The sequence below is a fragment of the Phyllobates terribilis genome, unplaced genomic scaffold, assembly GCF_046119375.1.
Source record: "Phyllobates terribilis strain yellow unplaced genomic scaffold, ASM4611937v1 Scaffold_1__5_contigs__length_1240528914, whole genome shotgun sequence".
Taxonomy (NCBI): domain Eukaryota; kingdom Metazoa; phylum Chordata; class Amphibia; order Anura; family Dendrobatidae; genus Phyllobates; species Phyllobates terribilis.
The window spans coordinates 505,093,343-505,114,870 of NW_027362761.1; the positions used below are offsets into that span (position 1 = coordinate 505,093,343).

The 21,528-nt window shown below is 41.2% G+C and overlaps 1 protein-coding gene across 3 annotated transcripts in view; it reads left to right on the plus strand.

Moving 5' to 3' along the window:
* Positions 1–20,906, plus strand: part of SGTB (small glutamine rich tetratricopeptide repeat co-chaperone beta) — a 292,085-nt gene extending 271,179 nt beyond the window's left edge. For all 3 annotated transcript variants that reach the window (XM_073680229.1, XM_073680228.1, XM_073680230.1), the window contains exons 5-12: positions 3,311–3,410; positions 7,712–7,816; positions 9,329–9,467; positions 10,079–10,141; positions 10,437–10,474; positions 17,945–18,028; positions 18,995–19,116; positions 20,756–20,906. In XM_073680229.1, coding sequence (XP_073536330.1) covers positions 3,311–3,410; positions 7,712–7,816; positions 9,329–9,467; positions 10,079–10,141; positions 10,437–10,474; positions 17,945–18,028; positions 18,995–19,106 — 641 coding nt within the window. In that variant the 3' untranslated portion in view covers positions 19,107–19,116; positions 20,756–20,906. The remainder of the gene's footprint in view (positions 1–3,310; positions 3,411–7,711; positions 7,817–9,328; positions 9,468–10,078; positions 10,142–10,436; positions 10,475–17,944; positions 18,029–18,994; positions 19,117–20,755) is intronic.
* The last annotated feature ends 622 nt before the right edge of the window (positions 20,907–21,528 follow it).

The window sequence follows — 21,528 nt, forward strand, 5'->3', positions numbered from 1 at the left end:
GCGCCGGAGGGGCCCACGTGAGGAGCGCGGAGGTGAGAGGGACGGCGTCCCTGCCTAGCAGAGGGCAGGGACGCCGATGCTACACTGACTAACAGGAACTGCAGCCTCCAGGAGGATAAAACATGCAATGACATACATTTTGCATAATATTAAAACAACAGGGGTCTTCAGATGGGTGTCACGCCATCTTCTTCACCTTTTCAAATAAGTGAATAAAATAAATTATGGTTTAACCTTAAGTATAGACCATTAGTGCTGTCTTCTCTCCCAATTAATTACATGGGTTGTAAGAAATATGGCTTCATTAGGCCTCCAACGCCAGCTCAACCATCTCTGTATTTAATAACCTTGTCATCTCAGGTGGTTTGAAGCACACACACATATTAGGTCTTTTTTTAAATGGATGCTATACAAGTTGGGCATTTTTATTCAATCAAACTGAGACCCTTGACCTCTTTTCCTGGTGGACTGTCCCTTGAGATTTGGCTTTTCATAACGACTCCTCCTGAAGTTGGGAGCGATCAAGACCACTATTCCATAGATATCCACTTGAGAAGCTGAGTCAGAAGTCATTTCTCCAGGGACCAATGGACTAAGGTTTTTGTCTTATTGCACCAATCTTCTATCTCCTGTAAACTACAGAAGACAAATCACAAAATCCTTTTTATCCTTTTATCATCAATCTTCTGCCCTCTGTTGTAGATACAGTAAAGCAAGGGCCAGGTATACACACATCTGGTAGAGTTGGAAAAAAATGTCCAAATTTTGGTCGTTCAACAATGATCTTTATAATAGGGTTTGCTTGGAAGCTCTGAGTTTTGTCACTGGCAATCACAATCTTATCAGTTCTCCCAGGCTCCCTTCCCTGAAGAAGGAACTACGGTGATCCTTCATGAAGTCAGCCTATCATGTCCTTCCACACCATTGGAAAATGTCACAAAACTTAATTTCATTTTCTTCTACTTTCCTTATTATAAAACTTTATGGAAAATTCCAATGGATTCTTTTAATGTATGTCATGTTTTCTATGTTTTTACTCTCTTTTATTAAAAATTATTGACCCACAATGGGCTCCTGTGTAATTGCACAGATTGCACATGTCCATGGTATGACTCGATGGCAACACCAGATTGCCCATGAGTAGTAAACATTTTTTACCAGGCTTGCATGGGGTTTTTTTTGCCATGAGAATTATAAAATTTGCTGCAATTTTCCTGAGACTCTTGGAAAATGCGGTATTGCCATGGAGCTAAAATATTGTAAGTGTGAAACTCACTATTTTCAGCTATGCCCACAAAGTGGAAACTTTTGATAAAGGATGAAAGAGAAAAAAAAATAAGTCCACATGTAATCCTAATGGTCCATGTTCCACTTTTTGTGCCACCTTTTGTTTCTTTTCCAATCACGTTCTGTAAGGTGTGGCACAATTATACACCAAATCTCCAAACATCCTAAATGGGAAGGATTGGCAAATATTTGTTAGAGTATTGTACAATCTAGTTTTTGCATAGAAATTACATTTGGCTATAGTGAATTATATTTGGTTTCAGCATAATTATTGGTCCTGTCAACTCTTGACTGTTTATGCCATTTTGTTGCCTTTCCTGGTGAGTAGCATAAATGAAATAAAAATAGAGTACAGACCAAAAGTTTGGACACACCTTCTCATTTAAAGATTTTTCTGTATTTTCATGACTATCAAAATTGTACATTCACACTGAAGGCATCAAAACTATGAATTAACACATGTGGAATTATATACTTAACAAAAAAGTGTGAAACAACTGAAAATATGTCTTATATTCTAGGTTCTTCAAAGTAGCCACCTTTTGCTTTGATGACTGCTTTGCACCCTCTTGGCATTCTCTTGATGAGCTTCAATAGGTAGCCAGCGGAAATGGTCTTCCAACAATCTTGAAGGAGTTCCCAGAGATGCTTAGCACTTGTTGGCCCTTTTGCCTTCTCTCTGCGGTCCAGCTCACCCCAAACCATCTCGATTGGGTTCAGGTCTGGTGACTGTGGAGGCCAGGTCATCTGGCGTTGCACCCCATCACTCTCCTTCTTGGTCAAATAGCCCTTACACAGCCTGGAGGTGTGTTTGGGGTCATTGTCCTGTTGAAAAATAAATGATGGTCCAACTAAACGCAAACCGGATGGAATAGCATGCGGCTGCAAGATGCTGTGGTAGCCATGCTGGTTCAGTATGCCTTCAATTTTGAATAAATCCCCAACAGTGTCACCAGCAAAGCACCCCCACACCATCACACCTCCTCCTCCATGCTTCACGGTGGGAACCAGGCATGTAGAGTCCATCCGTTCACCTTTTCTGCGTCGCACAAAGACAAGGTGGTTGGAACCAAAGATCTCAAATTTGGACTCATCAGACCAAAGCCCAGATTTCCACTGGTCTAATGTCCATTCCTTGTGTTCTTTAACCCAAACAAGTCTCTTCTCTGCTTGTTGCCTGTCCTTAGCAGTGGTTTCCTAGCAGCTATTTTACCATGAAGGCCTGCTGCACAAAGTCTCCTCTTAACAGTTGTTGTAGAGATGTGTCTGCTGCTAGAACTCTGTGTGGCATTGACCTGGTCTCTAATCTGAGCTGCTGTTAACCTGCGATTTCTGAGGCTGGTGACTCAGACAAACTTATCCTCAGAAGCAGAGGTGACTCTTGGTCTTCGTTTCCTGAGGCGGTCCTCATGTGAGCCAGTTTCTTTGTAGCGCTTGATGGTTTTTGCAACTGCACTTGGGGACACTTTCAAAGTTTTCCCAATTTTTTGGACTGACTGACCTTCATTTCTTAAAGTAATGATGGCCACTCGTTTTTCTTTACTTAGCTGCTTTTTCTTGCCATAATACAAATTCTAACAGTCTATTCAGTGGGACTATCAGCTGTGTATCCACCTGACTTCTGCACAACACAACTGATGGTCCCAACCCCATTTATAAGGGAAGAAATCCCACTTATTAAACCTGACAGGGCACACCTGTGAAGTGAAAACCATTTCCGGTGACTACCTCTTGAAGCTCATCAAGAGAATGCCAAGAGTGTGCAAAGCAGTCATCAAAGCAAAAGGTGGCTACTTTGAAGAACCTAGAATATAAGATATATTTTCAGTTGTTTCACACTTTTTGTTAAGTATATAATTCAACATGTGTTAATTCATAGTTTTGATGCCTTCAGTGTGTATGTACAATTTTCATAGTAATGAAAATACAGAAAAATCTTTAAATGAGAAGGTGTGTCCAAACTTTTGGTCTGTACTGTATATTCTTATAATTTTATTAAAAAATGTGAATATTTTAATTTCAGGAAATAATTATATGAAGGAACAGAACTACGAGGCTGCATTGGATTGTTACTCACAGGCTGTAGAATTAGATCCGAACAATGCTGTGTATTACTGCAACAGGTAGTAATCTTTTACATTACTTTAGGTGGGGCCCATAAAAAGGTTTGCTTAGGGACCTCCCCCGAACTTGATTTAGTGTTGGGGTCCCCAACCTTTCTTACATTGAGAGCCACATGTAGCTCCGAAATATGGTTGTAAGCCATATTCTATTTAAAGAAATGTTGGAAGCCCACTGTGGGCCCCTTTGAGGTTTATAATTCCCCAAGTGCCCCTTTATTAAGTACTAATGCTTCAAATGCTGTTTCATACATAATGCCCCTTATAATGTAAAAATGAGACAAGTCCCCTAATATGCATATCATTTAGAAAGTACTTATGACTTCAGTGCCCCCTTGTAATGTAATAATATTACAAGTGCCCAATTACAAAGTAATAAGGTCCCTCAGGGCCCCTGGAAAAATTAATAATGCCCCAAGTGCCCCCTACTAAAGTAATTATCAACCCCCTTGTAAAATTCTAATGAGTCTGACCTGACTGCCGCTTATAAAGATAGGTTGCATGCATGCCAATAGGTGTATATGGGCAGTACAAAAAAACATGAATTTTTGGAAATCCTGTGGGAATTTTACTCAGGATTAATCAGAGCTTTCACAGTCATCAGGTATATCAGCCTCCAGGCACACACAGGGATGACAGGGTCCCAGGCTGCAGTTAATCGCAGTGTTTTTATTCAAGTTTAAGTCCATCACCCTGAATCATTACTCTCTGTACAATGCTTCTAGGAACAATTATGCTAGTCTCTTCACAGATCAGTTCTCTTCACAGATGCACAGTGTTTACAAAGGATATCTCTATTCCTTTATCCTGCAGTGAGGTGGAGGGTGGAGGATGGGGGGTTGGTGAGGAGGTGATTCTCTCACTCTCTTATCTTGATGCACAGATTTGACTCCTAGCTGTCAGTACTGCATCTCTGATTCCAGCCACAACTTCCCTCAACCATCTGGTCTTGATAGCTTCGCTTGCCTTAGTTTACCCTGAGACCTTCCAGCACACAGCTTCTTCCTGCAGATTCCAGACAATAACAACTTCCTCAGAATCCCCCTGGAGCTGTGATAACTACTACCTGTCTTCTGTGGCTGTGTTAACCCCTCTAGTTGCTGGATGCTTTTGAAAACACCAGAACAACTTTTGCCTGGCACAGTTATAATGCCCCTTCAGTGCCCCCTTAAAAAGTAATAAGGCAGAGTGTTAATCGACTAGTATTGTATTAATGCCCCTTAAAAAAGTATAAATGCCGTCAAGTGCTCCCATAACAAGTAATAATGACCAGTAAGTGCCCTCCTTAACAAGTAATAATGCCCCCTGTGTACGCTGATACAGTTGAGAATGGCATTCAACTGAGCAGAAAGCCACAAGCCACACATTGGGGGACCACAAGCCACTGACTGGGGACCCCTGATTTAGTGTTATAGGGATTAATAACTCAATAAAGTATTTCAGTTGATATACATTATAGATCCTGGCAAAACAGCAGAAAGTTTAAACATGCTTAATAATAATTGTTGCAGAACTAAGAAACAATTTAAACCGATTAGTGAACAACTTTTTATTTAAGTTCTACAGATTTCTTTACTAATTTTATTGCATGTGTAAGGCATTAGTCTGGTTTCACATGTCTAACATTCACAGTCCAAGTATGGACAGCGATATGTGGATTGGCCACGGGTTTCCGCTCCCAAACTCCACAGGTTCATTGGGATATAGAATCATAGAATCATAGAATGGTAGAGTTGGAAGGGACCTCCTGGGTCATCTGGTCCAACCCCCTGCTCAAAGCAGGATTCACTAGATCATCTCAGACAGATGTCTGTCCAGCCTCTGTTTGAAGACGTCCATTGAAGGGGAACTCACCACCTCTCGTGGCAGCCTGTTCCACTCATTAATCACCCTAACTGTCAAAAAGTTTTTTCTAATATCTAATCTGTGTCTCCTCCCATTTAGTTTCATCCCATTGCTTCTAGTCTTTCCTTGTGCAAATGAGAATAAAGATGATCCTTCTACAATGTGACAGCCCTTGACATATTTGTAGACAGCTATTAAGTCTCCTCTCAGTCTTCTTTTTTGCAAGCTAAACATTCCCAAATCCTGCAACCGTTCCTCATAGGAACGTACAGTGGGTACGGAAAGTATTCAGACCCCTTTACATTTTTTACTCTTTGTTTCATTGCAGCCATTTGGTAAATTCTAAAAAGTTCATTTTTTTTCTTAATAAAGTACACTCTGCACCCCATCTTGATTGAAAAAAAAAGAAATGTAGAAATTTTTGCAAATTTATTAAAAAATAACTGAAATATCACATGGTCATAAGTATGCAGACCCTTTGCTCAGACACTCATATTTAAGTCACATGCTGTCCATTTCCTTGTGATCCTCCTTGAGATGGTTCTACTCCTTCATTGGAGTCCAGCTGTGTTTAATTAAACTGATAGGACTTGATTTTGAAAGGCACACACCTGTCTATATAAGACCTCACAGCTCACAGTGCATATCAGACCAAATGAGAATCATGAGCTCAAAGGAACTGCCCAAGGAGCTCAGAGACAGTATTGTGGCAAGGCACAGAAGAATTTCTGCAGTACTTAAGGTTCCTAAGAGCCCAGTGGCCTCCATAATCCTTAAATGGAAGAAGTTTGGGACCACCAGAAGTCTTCCTAGACCTGGCCGTCCAGCCAAACTGAGCAATCATGGGAGAAGGGTGTTGGTGAGAGAGGTAAAGAAGAACCCCAAGATCACTATGGCTGAGCTCCAGAGATGCAGTAGGGAGATGGGAGAAAGTTCCACAAAGTCAACTATCACTGCAGCCCTCCACCAGTCGGGCCATTATGGCAGAGTGGCCCGACGGAAGCCTCTCCTCAGTGCAAGACATATGAAAGCCCGCATAGAGTTTGCTCAAAAACACATGAAGGACTCCCAGACTATGAGAAATAAGATTCTCTGATCTGATGAGATGAAGATAAAACTTTTTGGTGATAATTCTAAGCGGTATGTGTGGAGAAAACCAGGCACTGCTCATCACCTGCCCAATACAATCCCAACAGTGAAACATGGTGGTGGCAGAATCATGCTATGGGGTTGTTTTTCAGCTGCAAGGACAGGACGACTGGTTGCAATTGAAGGAAACAAGAATGCGGCCAAGTACAGAGATATACTGGATGAAAACCTCTTCCAGAGTGCACTGGACCTCAGGCTTGGTCGAAGGTTCACCTTCCAACAAGACAATGACCCTAAGCACACAGCTAAAATAACAAAGGAGTGGCTTCAGAACAACTCTGTGACCATTCTTGACTGTCCCAGCCAGAGCCCTGACCTAAACCCAATTGAGCATCTCTGGAGAGACCTGAAAATGGCTGTCCACCAACGTTCACCATCAAACCTGACGGAACGGCAGAGGATCCCCAAATCCAGATGTGAAAAACTTGTTGCATCATTCCCGATAAGACTCTTGGCTGTACTAGCTCAAAAGGGTGCTTCTACTCAATACTGACAAAGGGTCTGAATACATATGACCATGTGATATTTCAGTTTTTCTTTTTTAATACATTTGCAAAAATTTCTACATTTCTGTTTTGTTTCAGTCAAGATGGGGTGCAGAGTGTACATTAATGAAAAAAATGAACTTTTTAAAATGTACCAAATGGCTGCAATGAAACAAAGAGTGAAAAATTTAAAGGGGTCTGAATACTTTCCATACCCACTGTATCTGGCTGCTAAGTTCAGTCAGGAGACTCGTGTCCGGTCTGGACATCGTGGTTCGCACTCTGGCTGTGAATGACAGAAATGTGAAACTGACCTTGCCTTGCACATCAAAAGGGAAGCAGTTATGTGATATTTGCATGGGGCCACTTTATCCTTATGCACGCTCATACGTAGAAGCGCACAATTCAGCAAGTGCACTGATGATGTGTCTACCTAATGAAAATTTTATTGCAAGAGTAATTGCAATAAAACTGGGGCAACTCAGTAACTTTGGCTACAGCAGATGATGCGCAGCCAAAGGTGGCAATATGGCAATGCTACATTGCAACATAACGAAAGTATCATTGCTGCAAAAGTCTGAAGAAATCCAAACCAGATGGACTTCTTGCTACCCGTATGTCCTACTCACAATAACATGAGGGTATTAAAGTGACCATATTTATTTATTTTTTTGCTGCGTAGAATTTCCATACTGTGATGTTTTTCCACGCAATGTCTGTAATAAATTACAACAAATTCTCCATATAGCCCAGAGCCTAACAAGACTCATCGGCAATGTTCTGAGGTCATCTATTTGCCACGTTAACCTATTTATCCATTTTCAGGGCTGCAGCACACAGTCAGCTGGGCCGTCACACCGATGCAATATCAGACTGTGAGAAAGCGATATCTATTGATACTAAATACAGCAAAGCCTATGGGAGAATGGGGTAAGAAATTACTTATAGACAGCCGTGTGCTTTGACCTGTATCTTTTTCGAGGATTTTTATAAACAGCCTATGCAGTCATTTCATTGGGCAATTCATATTCCATTAGGATCGCTAATGGAATTGCTCCAGCTCATTTCTTTGGTTTTGCTGCAGTTATTTGTATTCTGTACAAACAGGGACGTGGCTCCCCCTTTTTGAGTTAGGCATTTCATCTATATAGCTTCCCATGGCTAGGAGGCTGAATAGTCGGGCCCCTGTCCTGCTCTGCCCTAATCTACAGTTAGGTCCATATATATTTGGACAGAGAAAACATTTTTCTAATTTTGGTTCTAGACATTACCACAATGAATTTTAAACAAAACAATTCAGATGCAGTTGAAGTTCAGACTTTCAGCTTTCATTTGAGGGTATCCACATTAAAATTGGATGAAGGGTTTAGGAGTTTCAGCTCCTTAACATGTGCCACCCTGTTTTTAAGGTTTAAGGGGACCAAAAGTAATTGGACAGTTGACTCCAAGGCTATTTCATGGACAGGTGTGAGCAATCCCTTCGTTATGTCATTCTCAATTAATCAGATAAAAGGCCTGGAGTTGATTTGAGGTGTGGTGCTTGCATTTGGAAGGTTTTGCTGTGAAGTAAACATGCGGCCAAAGGAGCTCTCCATGCAGGTGAAACAAGCCATCCTTAAGCTGCAAAAACAGAAAAAACCCATCCGAGAAATTGCTACAATATTAGGAGTGGCAAAATCTACAGTTTGGTTCATCCTGAGAAAGAAAGAAAGCCTAACTGTACATTAAGGTTGGCTGACACAAGGTGGGGTTTTAATACTAGAGATAGGATAGGACCGTCCCGATTGGATACACCTTGTTGCCGTGAAATCGCTTTCATGCTTTTTTGATCAAACTAGCGTTACTATTTACCTACCACAGGGTATATGCTGATTTTGTTTATTTTCTTCTTTTTTTTTTCTGTGAAATGCCCATGGTGTGAACGTGATCCTACACATTGCACGTATACCAGCATATGCTTCGGCTCATTTCTTTAGTTTTGTTTTATAGGAACATTACTAACCTCATTGATTTCCTGCTGCTTCCACTCCGACGCTGCCTGGTTTTACACTTTTTGCTATGTCGATGATGCCATAGGAGCATGTCACTGTTGCAGCAAAAAATTTGCTGTGGCCAAAAATTTTGCTAAGTGCATATCGAATCACATACATACTGTATATGACAGCCCCATACTTATATGACATAATCTATAAACAGTCAATGAAGGGTTGTTTTTCCTTTTGCCAGGTGGATAACTCCTTATTGCTTAGAGAAATCGGGCTGACAGATAATCAGGTGTGCTTTTTGCTGTTCAGTCACAGCAGCATGATGCAGATACATCCCCTGTCTTCATGTCCTCTTACCACGATCCAGTTGTCATATTTTAGGAACCAGATAGGCCATAATGCATCAATGCTTTGTGTGTATAATATAATTATGATCTACTGATATCTTCTTCTGTAGTCGAGCCCTGGCGGCAATGAATAAGTATAAAGAGGCAATCGGCAGCTACCACAAGGCCTTGGATCTTGATCCTGAAAATGAGTCCTACAAGTCCTATTTAAAGATTGCAGAACTAAAACTCCGACAAGTTCCCAGTCCTGTAAGTCAGTCTGTTACCAAATTACTGTTATTTGTAGGTTTTAGGACACCCTGATTTTTTTCCCCTTGATTATTTCCTATCCTTCAAGAATATTGTTGGTTGGCTTTAGCCAATATTCCCATTTGCAGAAACATTGTGTATTTTTCTTCTGTGGTTTCTTCTCGTCTTTTCCACAGGAGTCTGTATTAAAATACGCAATAGTAATCTGTTCTGTTTCATTTTGTTTCTTTTTTTCACGATTTTTCCGTTTTTTAATGCATTTTTGGTTTGCATTTGATGCAGTTATTCTATTTCATATTTTTAGGGAAAAAACAAGTGAAATTTTACATGTGTTTTTCCAGGCTCCCAATATAAGTTTATGGAGCAAAAAGCAGACCCACAAATTCACATTTCCACAGCGTCTTTAAACACACAATGGGCAATGAGTTTTTATAAAATCACATCCACTTTGCTTGAACCTTTAAATGCAGAGTTTGTGGGAACTTTGCACATTCATAAATCTGCCCCAATGTTTGTTGTGATTTTTGATAACTATTTTATGAAGTAAAATTGGCTCCAGGTGTATTCTACTTTTTTGGCAGCCTTTGCTAAATTCCATTTTTCATTTGTAGACGAGTGCAGGATCAGGATTTGACATGGCCAGTCTGATGAATAACCCAGCATTTGTGAGCATGGTGAGACACTCCTTTACTTCAGTATATCAGGCCATAATTCGCTTCACTAGGTACTGCAAGATGTGCACACACACTGTCCTCTGTTGGGCGCCAGATTTCCCCCATTATTCACCCTTATTCACTCCTGGCACACTGGTGTCACTGTTTAGATCTTACCTTTATCTTTTCCTCTTTTTATGATGTTAGATTAAAAAAAATTCATTCAAAATGGCGCCAAAACTCGGCCCAACAGAATTCATAATTCTCATCAGTGACTATGTTATTAACAAACCTTCTCCTTTGTCATATCTCCTAGGCAGCCGGCCTAATGCAGGATCCACAAGTACAACAGCTGTGAGTTTCTTTTCTAACTTGTTATTAATGAGGTTAAAAATAGATATGGCCGCTTCCTTCCTGAAACCGCACCTATGCGGCCCATGTGTTTGGTATTGGAGCCTTTCGACTTCTCTTGAATGGGGCTGAGCAGCAAAATCAGACAAAAACCATGGACAAGAGCAAAGTTTCCTTTCAGGCCGGATTCACACATCCGTGTTCTATGGGCCAACTACGAACCAGCTGAGGGTCTCTTGACCCGAACTCAACAGCTTCATAGGCATATATGAAGCTTTGGAGTTTGTCTAAGGATACCCTCAGCTGGTCCATGCATAGCAGTCTGTACTCCGACCACGGGACTCAGATGTGTCAAATTCATTAAGAGGCGTCTGTGGCGCCAACGCCACAAATTTTTCTCAGTCAGGAATCAAAGTACATTTCTGTTATAATTTCCACCAATTTTGTCAAGTCCAGTTTGATGAACCTGTCAGGCGAGGCTTGTCACACCCTATCCCGCCCGTGTTCTACACACTTTTCAAAAAGTTGGCAGAGCTGGCCCGACTGATGTAAAATGCCAAAAGAATTACAGTGAAAACTGCTTGATATATTGGAACCTTGATGTCAGTGTACCTGCTGGTCTAGGGCAGTGAAAAGGTCAATGTAGACAAAAAACTGTCCTGGTCATGTCATAGACACATATTCCTTCTTCTGGCATTTTCTGCTAGGAAGATGCGCAATACCTTACAATACAAGTCAATGGGAAAACTAAAAAAAGTCCACAAAATGCTGGAAAAACAAATTAAAGGAAACAGCGCAAGTTGAAGACGCTTCAGTTTTACAAAACTCGTGAAAAAAGGAGTTTCCTGAAGCATTTTCTGCTTGAAAAACTGTTTTCTTTGACAACTGGGAAAAGATGTACTGTGAACATACCCATACAGTTGTGTCTTGTAACATGTCCAGCAGATGTGTGTCCATCAAATGACCGAAAAAGACTTTTATCCATGGGAAGTAAACAGTCAATGACTGCATTCTTGCAGAAAGTTTATTAGAAACTCACTAACCCCTTCCCAACATATGACATGCATTTATGTCTCGTGGTGGGTCCAGGGGTAGACACAGACAGAATGACATCCCTTTGGAAGGACAGTATATGGACCTTTTGCAGTCCAATAGTTTGTCTCAGGCCACGGCCCCACTATCAATATTTGGTCAGTATTTTTTCTCAGGAATGGGAACCAAAACCAAATGAGGAACAATCAGAGAAAAGGTAGAATAGAAACAAGTCACCAATCCTGCATTTATCACCCACTCCTGGTTTTGGCTGCCACTCCTGAGAAAAAATACTGACCGAATACTGACCAAATACTGATAGTGGGACCGTGGCCTTAGGCTACGATCCCACTATGAACGTTTGGTGAGTTTTTGACGCTGCGTGTTTTTGCTGCATCAATAATGCAGCTTCCTACAGTTCCATTATAGTGGATGGGATTTATAGAAATCTCGTGCCCACTGTGCATTTTTTTTACTCAGCGTAAACGGACCTGCGGTATGTGATTCAAATCCTCCGCATGTAAATTTCTGTGTGGAATTTCCCCATAGACTTGCTTTAGGTGTGAAAATTCCAGAGATATAAAACGTATCAAAAAACCATGTAGTCTGCACCTAAGTATATCAATAAAGTTTTGTGAAACCCAAATACCAAGAAGTATCAAAACCCCAAAGCAGCTTTACTTAACCCTCCGTCAGGGGCAATATGTTTCATAACTAGTTTAGGGGCATTGCGCCTGTCAGGCACAGGCTAGAAAATTGGCTATATTTTCCTTTTTTTAAAATTTCAATGCTCTAAAAGTGATCAGTTACCTTAATATGAATGTAATAAATGAGAATACACATAATCACACAGCCTTTAAAGTTAGGAAGGTACTGGGAGGAGGGTGTTTCCCAGACAAACCACTGAAAATAGACAAATGAAACTAAGTGAGCTGCGCCTGTCAGATCAGTTGCCCCTGACGGAGGGTTAATACATGACATACCAACAAGATACATGAACCGCAGGGTCAAAAATGTGATAAAAACGCACTCAAAAACTGTGAAAAACTGCAAGTAACTTAATTTAAATAAGAGATGTAGAAATGGTGCAGAAATTCTGCAGCGTCAAAAACTCACTAAAAGCTCATTGTGGGAACGTAGCCTTAATGCACACCTTTATTTGTCTGTGATAGAAGCAGCTTGCTGCTTTGGAGGTGGAAATGGGTCCCCGTACTGCCCACCGTTGTAACTTCTTAAATGCCACTATCCATCTCTGACAGTGGCATTTACAGTGCGTGGTCTGGGGAGCACGTCGTCCCACGTGCCAATTATCCCCCTTCCTCCTCCACGACGCGTGGTCGACAGGTCTGGTGTCTGTGAAGACTAGCCTGTGGGTGCCGTTCATGGAAGGCTGTGATTTTTATGATATACTGAAATACTATGGTATTACAGTATATAGTACTGGTGATTGAACGATTGCAAGTACAAAGTCCTTTAAAGGGGCTACAAAATAAAGTAAAAACAGAAAATGTTTTTAAAAATATGGAAAAAAAAATTCTAATCATCTCCCGTTCTCCCCCATTAAAAATAAAGAAATGATGTAAATATTAAAAAATAAACATATTTGATATTGCTGAGTCCATAAATCCAATCTATTCAATTATAGAATTAATTAACCTGATCGGTTACCGCTGTAAAGAGGAAAAAATCGAAATGCCAGAATTTCTGTTTTTTTTACTGTTGTTGTCACAACATCACACATAAAAGCAATAAGAAGAAATCAAAATGTTGTATCTACCCAAAATGATATCAATAAAAATGTCAGCATAAAAAAAACAAGCTTTCACACAGCTCCATCGACCGAAAAATAAACACGTAACTGATCTCGTCACAATTTTTTTTTTCAACATTTAAACAAAAAACAATATAAGTTTTGTATCACCATAATTGGACCTACATGGAAAATCATGTCTGCAGGTCATTGTTACCGCAGAATGAAGAAAGGGAGGAAAAAGTGCAAGCGCAAAAAAAAATGAAAATTGCCTTGTCGGGAAGGGGTTAAAGAATTTACATCACTGCTGAATGTATGTGATCCTCTTCGATGGCAGATCACTGACCGGAGCTAGAGAGCCAAAATCGTCAGTTCTTTGTCACAAGAAATGTCGGTCACAACGCTCAAAGTAAGGTCTGCGTTCTGGAATGGGATGCCGAATTTGGGCCATTGTCATGGACACTTGCCATGACTCAATAATGTCATGGGCCTCCGACAATCAGATGGTGGAGAGGAGAATGCTGAGAGGACATGGCCAGTGTCCTCTCAGCAATGCCTTGTGAGTAGATGATTGTTAATAGTGATCTAGTGACCATCTACACTTAAAGGGAATCTGTCAGCAGGTTTTTGCTACCTCATCTGAGAGCAGCATGATGTAGACAAAGAGACCCCAAATCCAGCAATGTATCACTTAGATTACTGGGTGCAGCCGTTCTGACGCAATCAGAGTTTTTAGATTTAGCATGAAGCAAAGCTGAGAAAGCTAACCCCGCCCACACCAGGCTCTGTATGTACATTGTCTATAGACAGTGAGCTGCTAATCACAATAGGGGGCAGAGTAAGACTAGTAGTCATTAGTGATAATGAATAATAATGTTCTAGTGATAAAACCTTTACTATAAGTAAACAACACATAGCCTGATAAATGACACATCATTGAATTCTGTGTTTTCACCCCTACCTCATGCTGTCCTCACAGCACAAACCAAACCATGCACAGCACAAACCGACTGACAGATTCCCTCTAACTGTGATCTGCACACTAAGGAATGCAGAATTAATGCAGAGCATCCAAGCTTAAAAAAAATAGTAAAGTTAAAAAAATAAAGTAAAAAAATACAGACAAGATAAAAATGCTAAAATAAAGAGCAATAAACCCCTGTCTGTGTGCCGTCAATAAACAAAAATCTACATAGTTGCTATGTGCCTATCTATATATCATTCCTAAGTACCGGTGAGAGCTGTAGGCATTCTAGGAAAATGGTGGCCTTTGTTCTCGGCCATTATAAGGTGTAGATGGTTGAAAAGAGCACATTTGGTATCATTATATATGGGAGAGTGTGGAGGTTACAGGGCATTTGTCAGCAGGATTTTGCTATTGTAATCTGAAGACAGCATGAGGTATGGGTTGAGAGATTTTAGCGATGTGTCACTTGCCAAAGTGTGTGCTGTTTACTAACTGTGAAGGATTTATCACTAAGAGTTTAACATTGCCGACCTACACTAGTGCGGCCACGCTCCCTCTTGTGATAAGCAGCCATTGTATATACAGATCCTGGTGTGGGTGGGGTTAGCTTTCTCAGCTCTGCTTCATTCTAAATTTAAAAGCTCGAATTGTGTCACAACTGCTGCACCCAGTAACCTAAGTGATACATCGTTGGATTCAGGGTCTCTTTGCCTACATAATGCTGCTCTCAGATGCTGTAGCAAAAACCAGCTGACAGATTCCCGTTAATTTTGATCACAAATTTGTCCAGTCAAACTTATTATGGATCTGTCTCCACATTACAAACACTACACATTATTAAATAGATCTCATAGACCTGATGAGGCTAGGGTACTTACGTAATAAAAAAAAATCCATTTCAGAATGGCTGTATGATCTTGATATTGAAACGAGCATTTCATGAACTGGACTCACCAAATGCTCATTTTAATAACAACCAGGAAAACTTTCACAAAGGATTATACAGCCGTTCTGACATGGATTTTTTGAAAGTAAGTACACCAGCTTCCTCAAGTCTAAGATCTATTTAATATTGTATAGAGTTTGTAATGTAAAATACTCTTTAAATTAGAAGAGAAAGTAAAATAGAAGGAATTTCTCTTTCCACCATTTATCCAATTTTCTCCAACTTGAAACTTATAAGACACTGGTTCTCAGCTACTAAAAATTTAACTACCTGTCCCCTCCAATTTTCTCTCTATGGCTATGTGCCCACGATGCAGAAATGCTCCGGATTTTTCCTGGGCGTTTCTGCATCTCCCTGGCAGAAAAAACGCATGTGGATTGTACATGCGGATTGTACATGCGGATTGTACATGCGTTTTTCCTGCCAGGGACATGCGGAAGTGAAGCGTTCTTCACATGCATTTCCGCTTGTGGGTTGACAAGCGCTTTCCAAGCGATTTTAGCATCACTTGGAAACTGCTTGACAACTTGGTCACACTATATAAATTCATGCAACCGGCATGGATTTACCGTATATACACTGTGTTCCAAATTATTATGCAAATAATATTTTCTCAGATTTTCCCAAATTACCTATATGAATTGCAGTCATTGTAATTTTCCAGTCAAATAACTATTAGAGTACAATTGAAAGGTTTTTGTACAAACTGCCTATGATAACAGTATATTTTTAAAAAAAACAAACAAACTCAAACTGCACTCAAAATGCATGTTCCAAATTATTATGCACAGCAGAGTTTTCAACCTTTTCATTTTAATAAAGAACAAAAAAATGGTCATTTTTGAAATTATAAGCATTAGCAGGTTATTACAAACTGAAATCAAACAGTTTTCAACTCAAAACTTTATTCTAGGTGATGTTACATTTGCACATAGGACCCCTTGTTCGAAAGGAGCTTCTGAACTCTCTCGTCCATTCAATTTGTCAGGTTTTGGATGGTTTCTGCTTCAATTGTTTTGCATGAGGACAGAATACCCTCCCAGAGCTGTTGCTTAGATGTGAACTGCCTCCCGCCATCATAGACACTCCTTTTGATGATGCTCCAGAGGTTCTCAATGGGGTTGAGGTCAGGGGAGCATGGGGGCCACACCATAAGTTTGTCCCCTTTTATGTCCACTCCATCCATCTGGACCATTGAACTGTTTTGTTCACCGATGAGTGCCGTGCAACGCTCGATGGTCCAGATGGATGGAGTGGAGGATGGTTGGTTGATGGACACCCCATGCAAACACGGCTACGGCGCCAACAAGGAGGAGGTGGAGTAATGTTTTGGGCTGGAATCATGGGGAGAGAGATTGTCGGCCCCTTTAGGATCCCTGAAGGGGTAAAGATGAACTCCATAATGTATGTGGAGTTTCTCAAACAGCACTTCCTGCCATGGTTCAAGAAGAAGAACCGTGCATTCCACAGCAAGATCATTTCATGCATGATAATGCCCCGTCTCATGCTGCACATAACACATCTGCATCTCTGGCTGCTATGGGCATAAAAGGGGACAAACTTATGGTGTGGCAGCCATGCTCCCCTGACCTCAACCCCATTGAGAACCTCGGGAGCATCATCAAAAGGAGTGTCTATGATGGCGGGAGGCAGTTCACATCTAAGCAACAGCTCTGGGAGAGTATTCTGTCCTCATGCAAAACAATTGAAGCAGAGACCATCCAAAACCTGACAAATTCAATGGACGAGAGAGTTCAGAAGCTCCTTTCGAACAAGGGGTCCTATGTGCAAATGTAACATCACCTAGAATCAAGTTTTGAGTTGAAAACTGTTTGATTTCAGTTTGTAACAACCGGCTAATGCTTATAATTTCAAAAATGACCATTTTTTTGTTCTTTATTAAAATGAAAAGGTTGAAAACTCTGCTGTGCATAATAATTTGGAACATGCATTTCGAGTGCAGTTTGAGTTTTTTATTTTTTTAAAATATACTGTTATCATAGGCAGTTTGTACAAAAACCTTTCAATTGTACTCTAATAGTTATTTGACTGGAAAATTACAATGACTGCAATTCATATAGGTAATTTGGGAAAATCTGAGAAAATATTATTTGCATAATAATTTGGAACACAGTGTACTGTGACCGTAAAGAATGTTTAAAAATAAAAAAATAAATCTATACTTACCTTCCGATGGCCCCCGCAGTCTTGCTTCGCGCCGTCCTCCCTTGCCGGCAGCTCGCGGTACACTGAAGGACCTGCCGTCACATGACTATGACGTCAGCGCAGGTCCTTCAGTCCACCGCGATCTGCCGGCAAGCGAAGACAAGCACACCGGGGCCGTCAAAAGGTAAGTATCATATTTATTTTTTATTTTATTCTTTTTTTTACAGGTTCTATGGTACCCGGGTCCGGAGGAGAGTCTCCTCTTCTCCAGACCCGGGTACCATCCGCACATTAGAACGCATGGAATGCGCATCTACAAAATAATTGGTAGTGCTGCGTTTTTTTCCGCAATGATAATCCACAGCGGAAATTGCACAGCACATGCGGATTATCATTGGGGAACATGGCATGCCTTCTACCATGCGTTTTTTAAGCGTTTCTGAAGAGTTTTTGCCGCTTAAAAAACGCATTGTGGGCACACAGCCTATCTGTTATAATTCCTGCCAGTTCTGTGTGCATAGGACTATATGAAGAGGAGATTCATAGTGCAATACGAAACGTCCTGGAGCAGAACATAATTTAATCCTGATACATTTGTTTCCTATCTTGCAGCATGTCTGGCATGATGTCTAATGCTGGTGGGGGCCCAGCTGCAGGTGTTGGTGGCCTTACAGACCTGTCAGGTCTCATACAAGCGTAAGTATGTTAGCTCAGCTTTACCATTTATGACATTGTCACGATTCCGCCTATAGGTGTGTCTGGAAGCAGTGAGTGACAGTTCAGCTGTCCAATCTAGGACTGCCGAGCTGTCAGTATGGTGATGGACAGCTCAGCCATCCAATTGGAGGCTGGGGCATGCTGAGCTGTCAGTATGTTGAGTGACAGTTCAGCTGTCCAATCAGGAAGTGCCGGGGCTTCCTCCATGTGTCTGCTATTCGAGTAATTAACTGGCTATTTAGCTAGCTCTCTGCCTCCAATTAGTGCTAGTTGAAGCTTTACTCAAATGGTGTGTGCTTCCTCTGTTCTCTTTGTTCCTGTATTTGATCTTTGTTGCCCGACTGTGCACCTTGCCTTTGACCATCTGTTTGCCTTGCCCTTTTGTCTTGATCCGCTATCTTCTCGGAATTCTGACCTCCGACTGTGACCTGACTACACCTTTGCCTTACCTTTGCCTTACCCCTTTGTGTATGACGAGCCCTCTTGGTATCTGACGCCGGACCTCTTGACTTCCCAAGCCTCATGGCGTGTCCATGAGTAGTGACAGTCACAGACATGATTCACATGTTTTGCTCTGTGGTGCCAGATAGCAGGGGTATAACTATAGTGGATGCAAAGGTGCAGTCGCACCTGGAGCCATGGTCCTTTTGGTCCATATGAGAAGACCAACACTGTGGAGGACCTGTTACAGTTGGGGGCCCTGTTTGAGAAGTTACACCACGGCCTGATAGGTGTGGGCCCCTGGATGCTCACTTACTAGCAAAGTAAAGGTGGCCTGATACCCAGGGCATAGCTATTGGGGGCGCAGTGCTAGAAGTAGCATCTGGGGCATGGTGCCCTGGTAGCTAATAAGAAAACACCGTTATTATAAATTAAACCTGGTAAGTGGGGGCTCAGTTATATATTTTGCAAATAGGTGAAATGGTGAATATGTTTCTCTTGTAGCGGGCAGCAGTTTGCACAACAGATCCAGCAGCAGAATCCTGAGCTCATCCAACAACTGCGAAATCATGTGCGGAGCAGATCTTTTAGTGGAACCACTGAGGAACATTCATGACACACAACAGGCATGTACTCAGTAATTTATGGGCACACAGAGTTTTGTAACAAGTCTTCGGAGCGGGTTTGCTGCTCTGAAAATCAATAAAAATGTCGCTGAAAAAACGCTTGAAAGACTGATTGCATTTGTTAAACAACTTGCTGTTCATATGTTCTGTCTTTTGAGCGTTTTTCTTCCACCTTAGATTTTGTGATACGCCTGTTAGGAAAAATGAAAGTGCATGTCACTTCTTTGAAGCGTCTCCTGATGGAAGACGCTCCAAACTGGCACTGTCTAATCAGAAAGCTGAATAAAATGCTTCAGGAAAGAAAAAAATTCTTGAAATGTCTTCAAACCTTCTTCAGGAAACAAAAAAATTTCTGCAAAGAAGAAGCGATTCCTGAAGTGGATTCCATTAGAACATTTGTTATTTTTGGGTATGTGAACACGAGGTCTGTTAGACGGTGGCGTACCCGACGAGTTATTCACGCAGAGGACACTTCAGGAAAGCGCTGGTGGTATTTCTCTTGAAATGTCTTTTTTTGCGGTCATTGCGTTTGTTCTTACTTTTTACTCTCTTACTGCTTTATCGTTACTTTTAGAGTGACTGCAGACTTTTGTCCCAAGCCTGGACAATCCCTTTAAGATCAATATTTTACAAGTCCCGCTCTTGTTGATCTTTCTAATGTCAGCCAGGAAAACTTTCAAATAAGGTTTTACAAGGATATATGGATTTTGAAAGCAAGCATATAACCCTCATCAGGACCAATATATCTATTTCAAGGGGGTGTCTGGGCAATATAAAACTTTGCTCAAGTTAGGGGATATGAAAAAAAATCATACTCAGTTATACTCATCTACCGGCACCCACTTGAATCCAGCGCAGGCCATTTCATGGTCTGCGCATAGCATCTAATGAGGCACCTGACCGCTGCAGCTAATCACACGCCGCAATGGTCCGGCGGCTGGTGGAATGGTGACATCACCACTTCCTGTCTCTGCGCAGACCACGGAGCAGCCTGCGCTGGACCCAAGTGGGTGCTGGTAGGTGATTATAACAGAGGTTGCTATTTTTTTTATATGTCCTGTCCCCTGGGCAAAGGTTTATTCTGTTCGGAAAACTCCTTTTATAGTGTATGCATGTTATATTGTGACAGATCCTCCACTTTAAGGGCTCGTGTAGACGATAGTATTATCAGTCCGAGTGCGATCTGACAAAACATCGGATCGCACTTGCACCAATGTTATGCTATGGGGCCGTGCACATGTCCGATTTTTTTTTCCACAGACAGAGTCTGTCTGAGGAAAAGATCACAGCATGCTGAAGTTTATCCAATATTTGGATCGGAATAGGCCATGCAAGTCAATGAGTCCGTGGAAGCCATCGACTGCACTTGGATGACATCTGAGTGCAGTCTGATTTCCTCGGACTGACACAATGGAGAAGAGGTAGACATTTTTTCCTCCATCTTCTCGTCATCAAACACTCTAATCAGGGTGTGATTTGCATAATTGATCCGATTCTTTCAGATGTGAGAATACACGGTTGTGTAACCCTGGCCTTAAGAAGTGAATATAGGACTTTTTAACCTATTCTCTGCATGTGGCTAAATTTTTCCAAATTCTAAAAAAAAAACCCTTTAACAATGACTATTTCACTTTTTCAGCTGGACAGACTGATACCTAACCAACCACTGTGCACGTGTTAACGGGAGAAGCTGGAGTGGCTGGGCTCCCATCAGACTGCATTACTCCAGTACGCTCCATTGTCACCCTCATGTAACTACGGCAGAGCATGGGTACACGCCACATGGTAAAACGCGGTTTATGATGTGTAGGACGGAATTCAACCCCACTTGCATTCTATCGTCAGATTTATGTATCTTTTGCTAAGGAAGGAGAATTGTACTGAGCTGCAGATTTTTGGAACATGACCTAGAACTCATTACTACATCTGTGGACTGGTGATCACTATGAGTAATGCAGAAAGTCGTTATAAAAAGAACTTATGGTAATGGATTTGCCCATGTTTCATCACACCTCGGCACAGAGTTCATTAGATAGTGGAGGGATGTGCACTTTATGACTTTAAATTAAGTTTACTCTTTTTGCAGAATAACATTGTGTTAAAATTTTAACTATCTCGTGTGATTTTACGTAGGTTTATCATATCATTAGTTGTTTTGTGGCAAGTTTAATTGTCATGTGCTTTGGCTTCTGAATTAATATACCTTCTTTGGCTTCTGTATTAATATAATACTGTATAGTCACCACCCACACACAACAAATGAATTATTTCTAGTAGTCCAGGACTGAGACATGTCTGCCTACTCACCCTGAACATCATCCTTGCATGATAAATATTTTATCCCATTGCTATACCCCTTCCCGAAGTATTACATTTGGATCCAGTGCTGGATTTACTTCTCTGGAGTCTGCA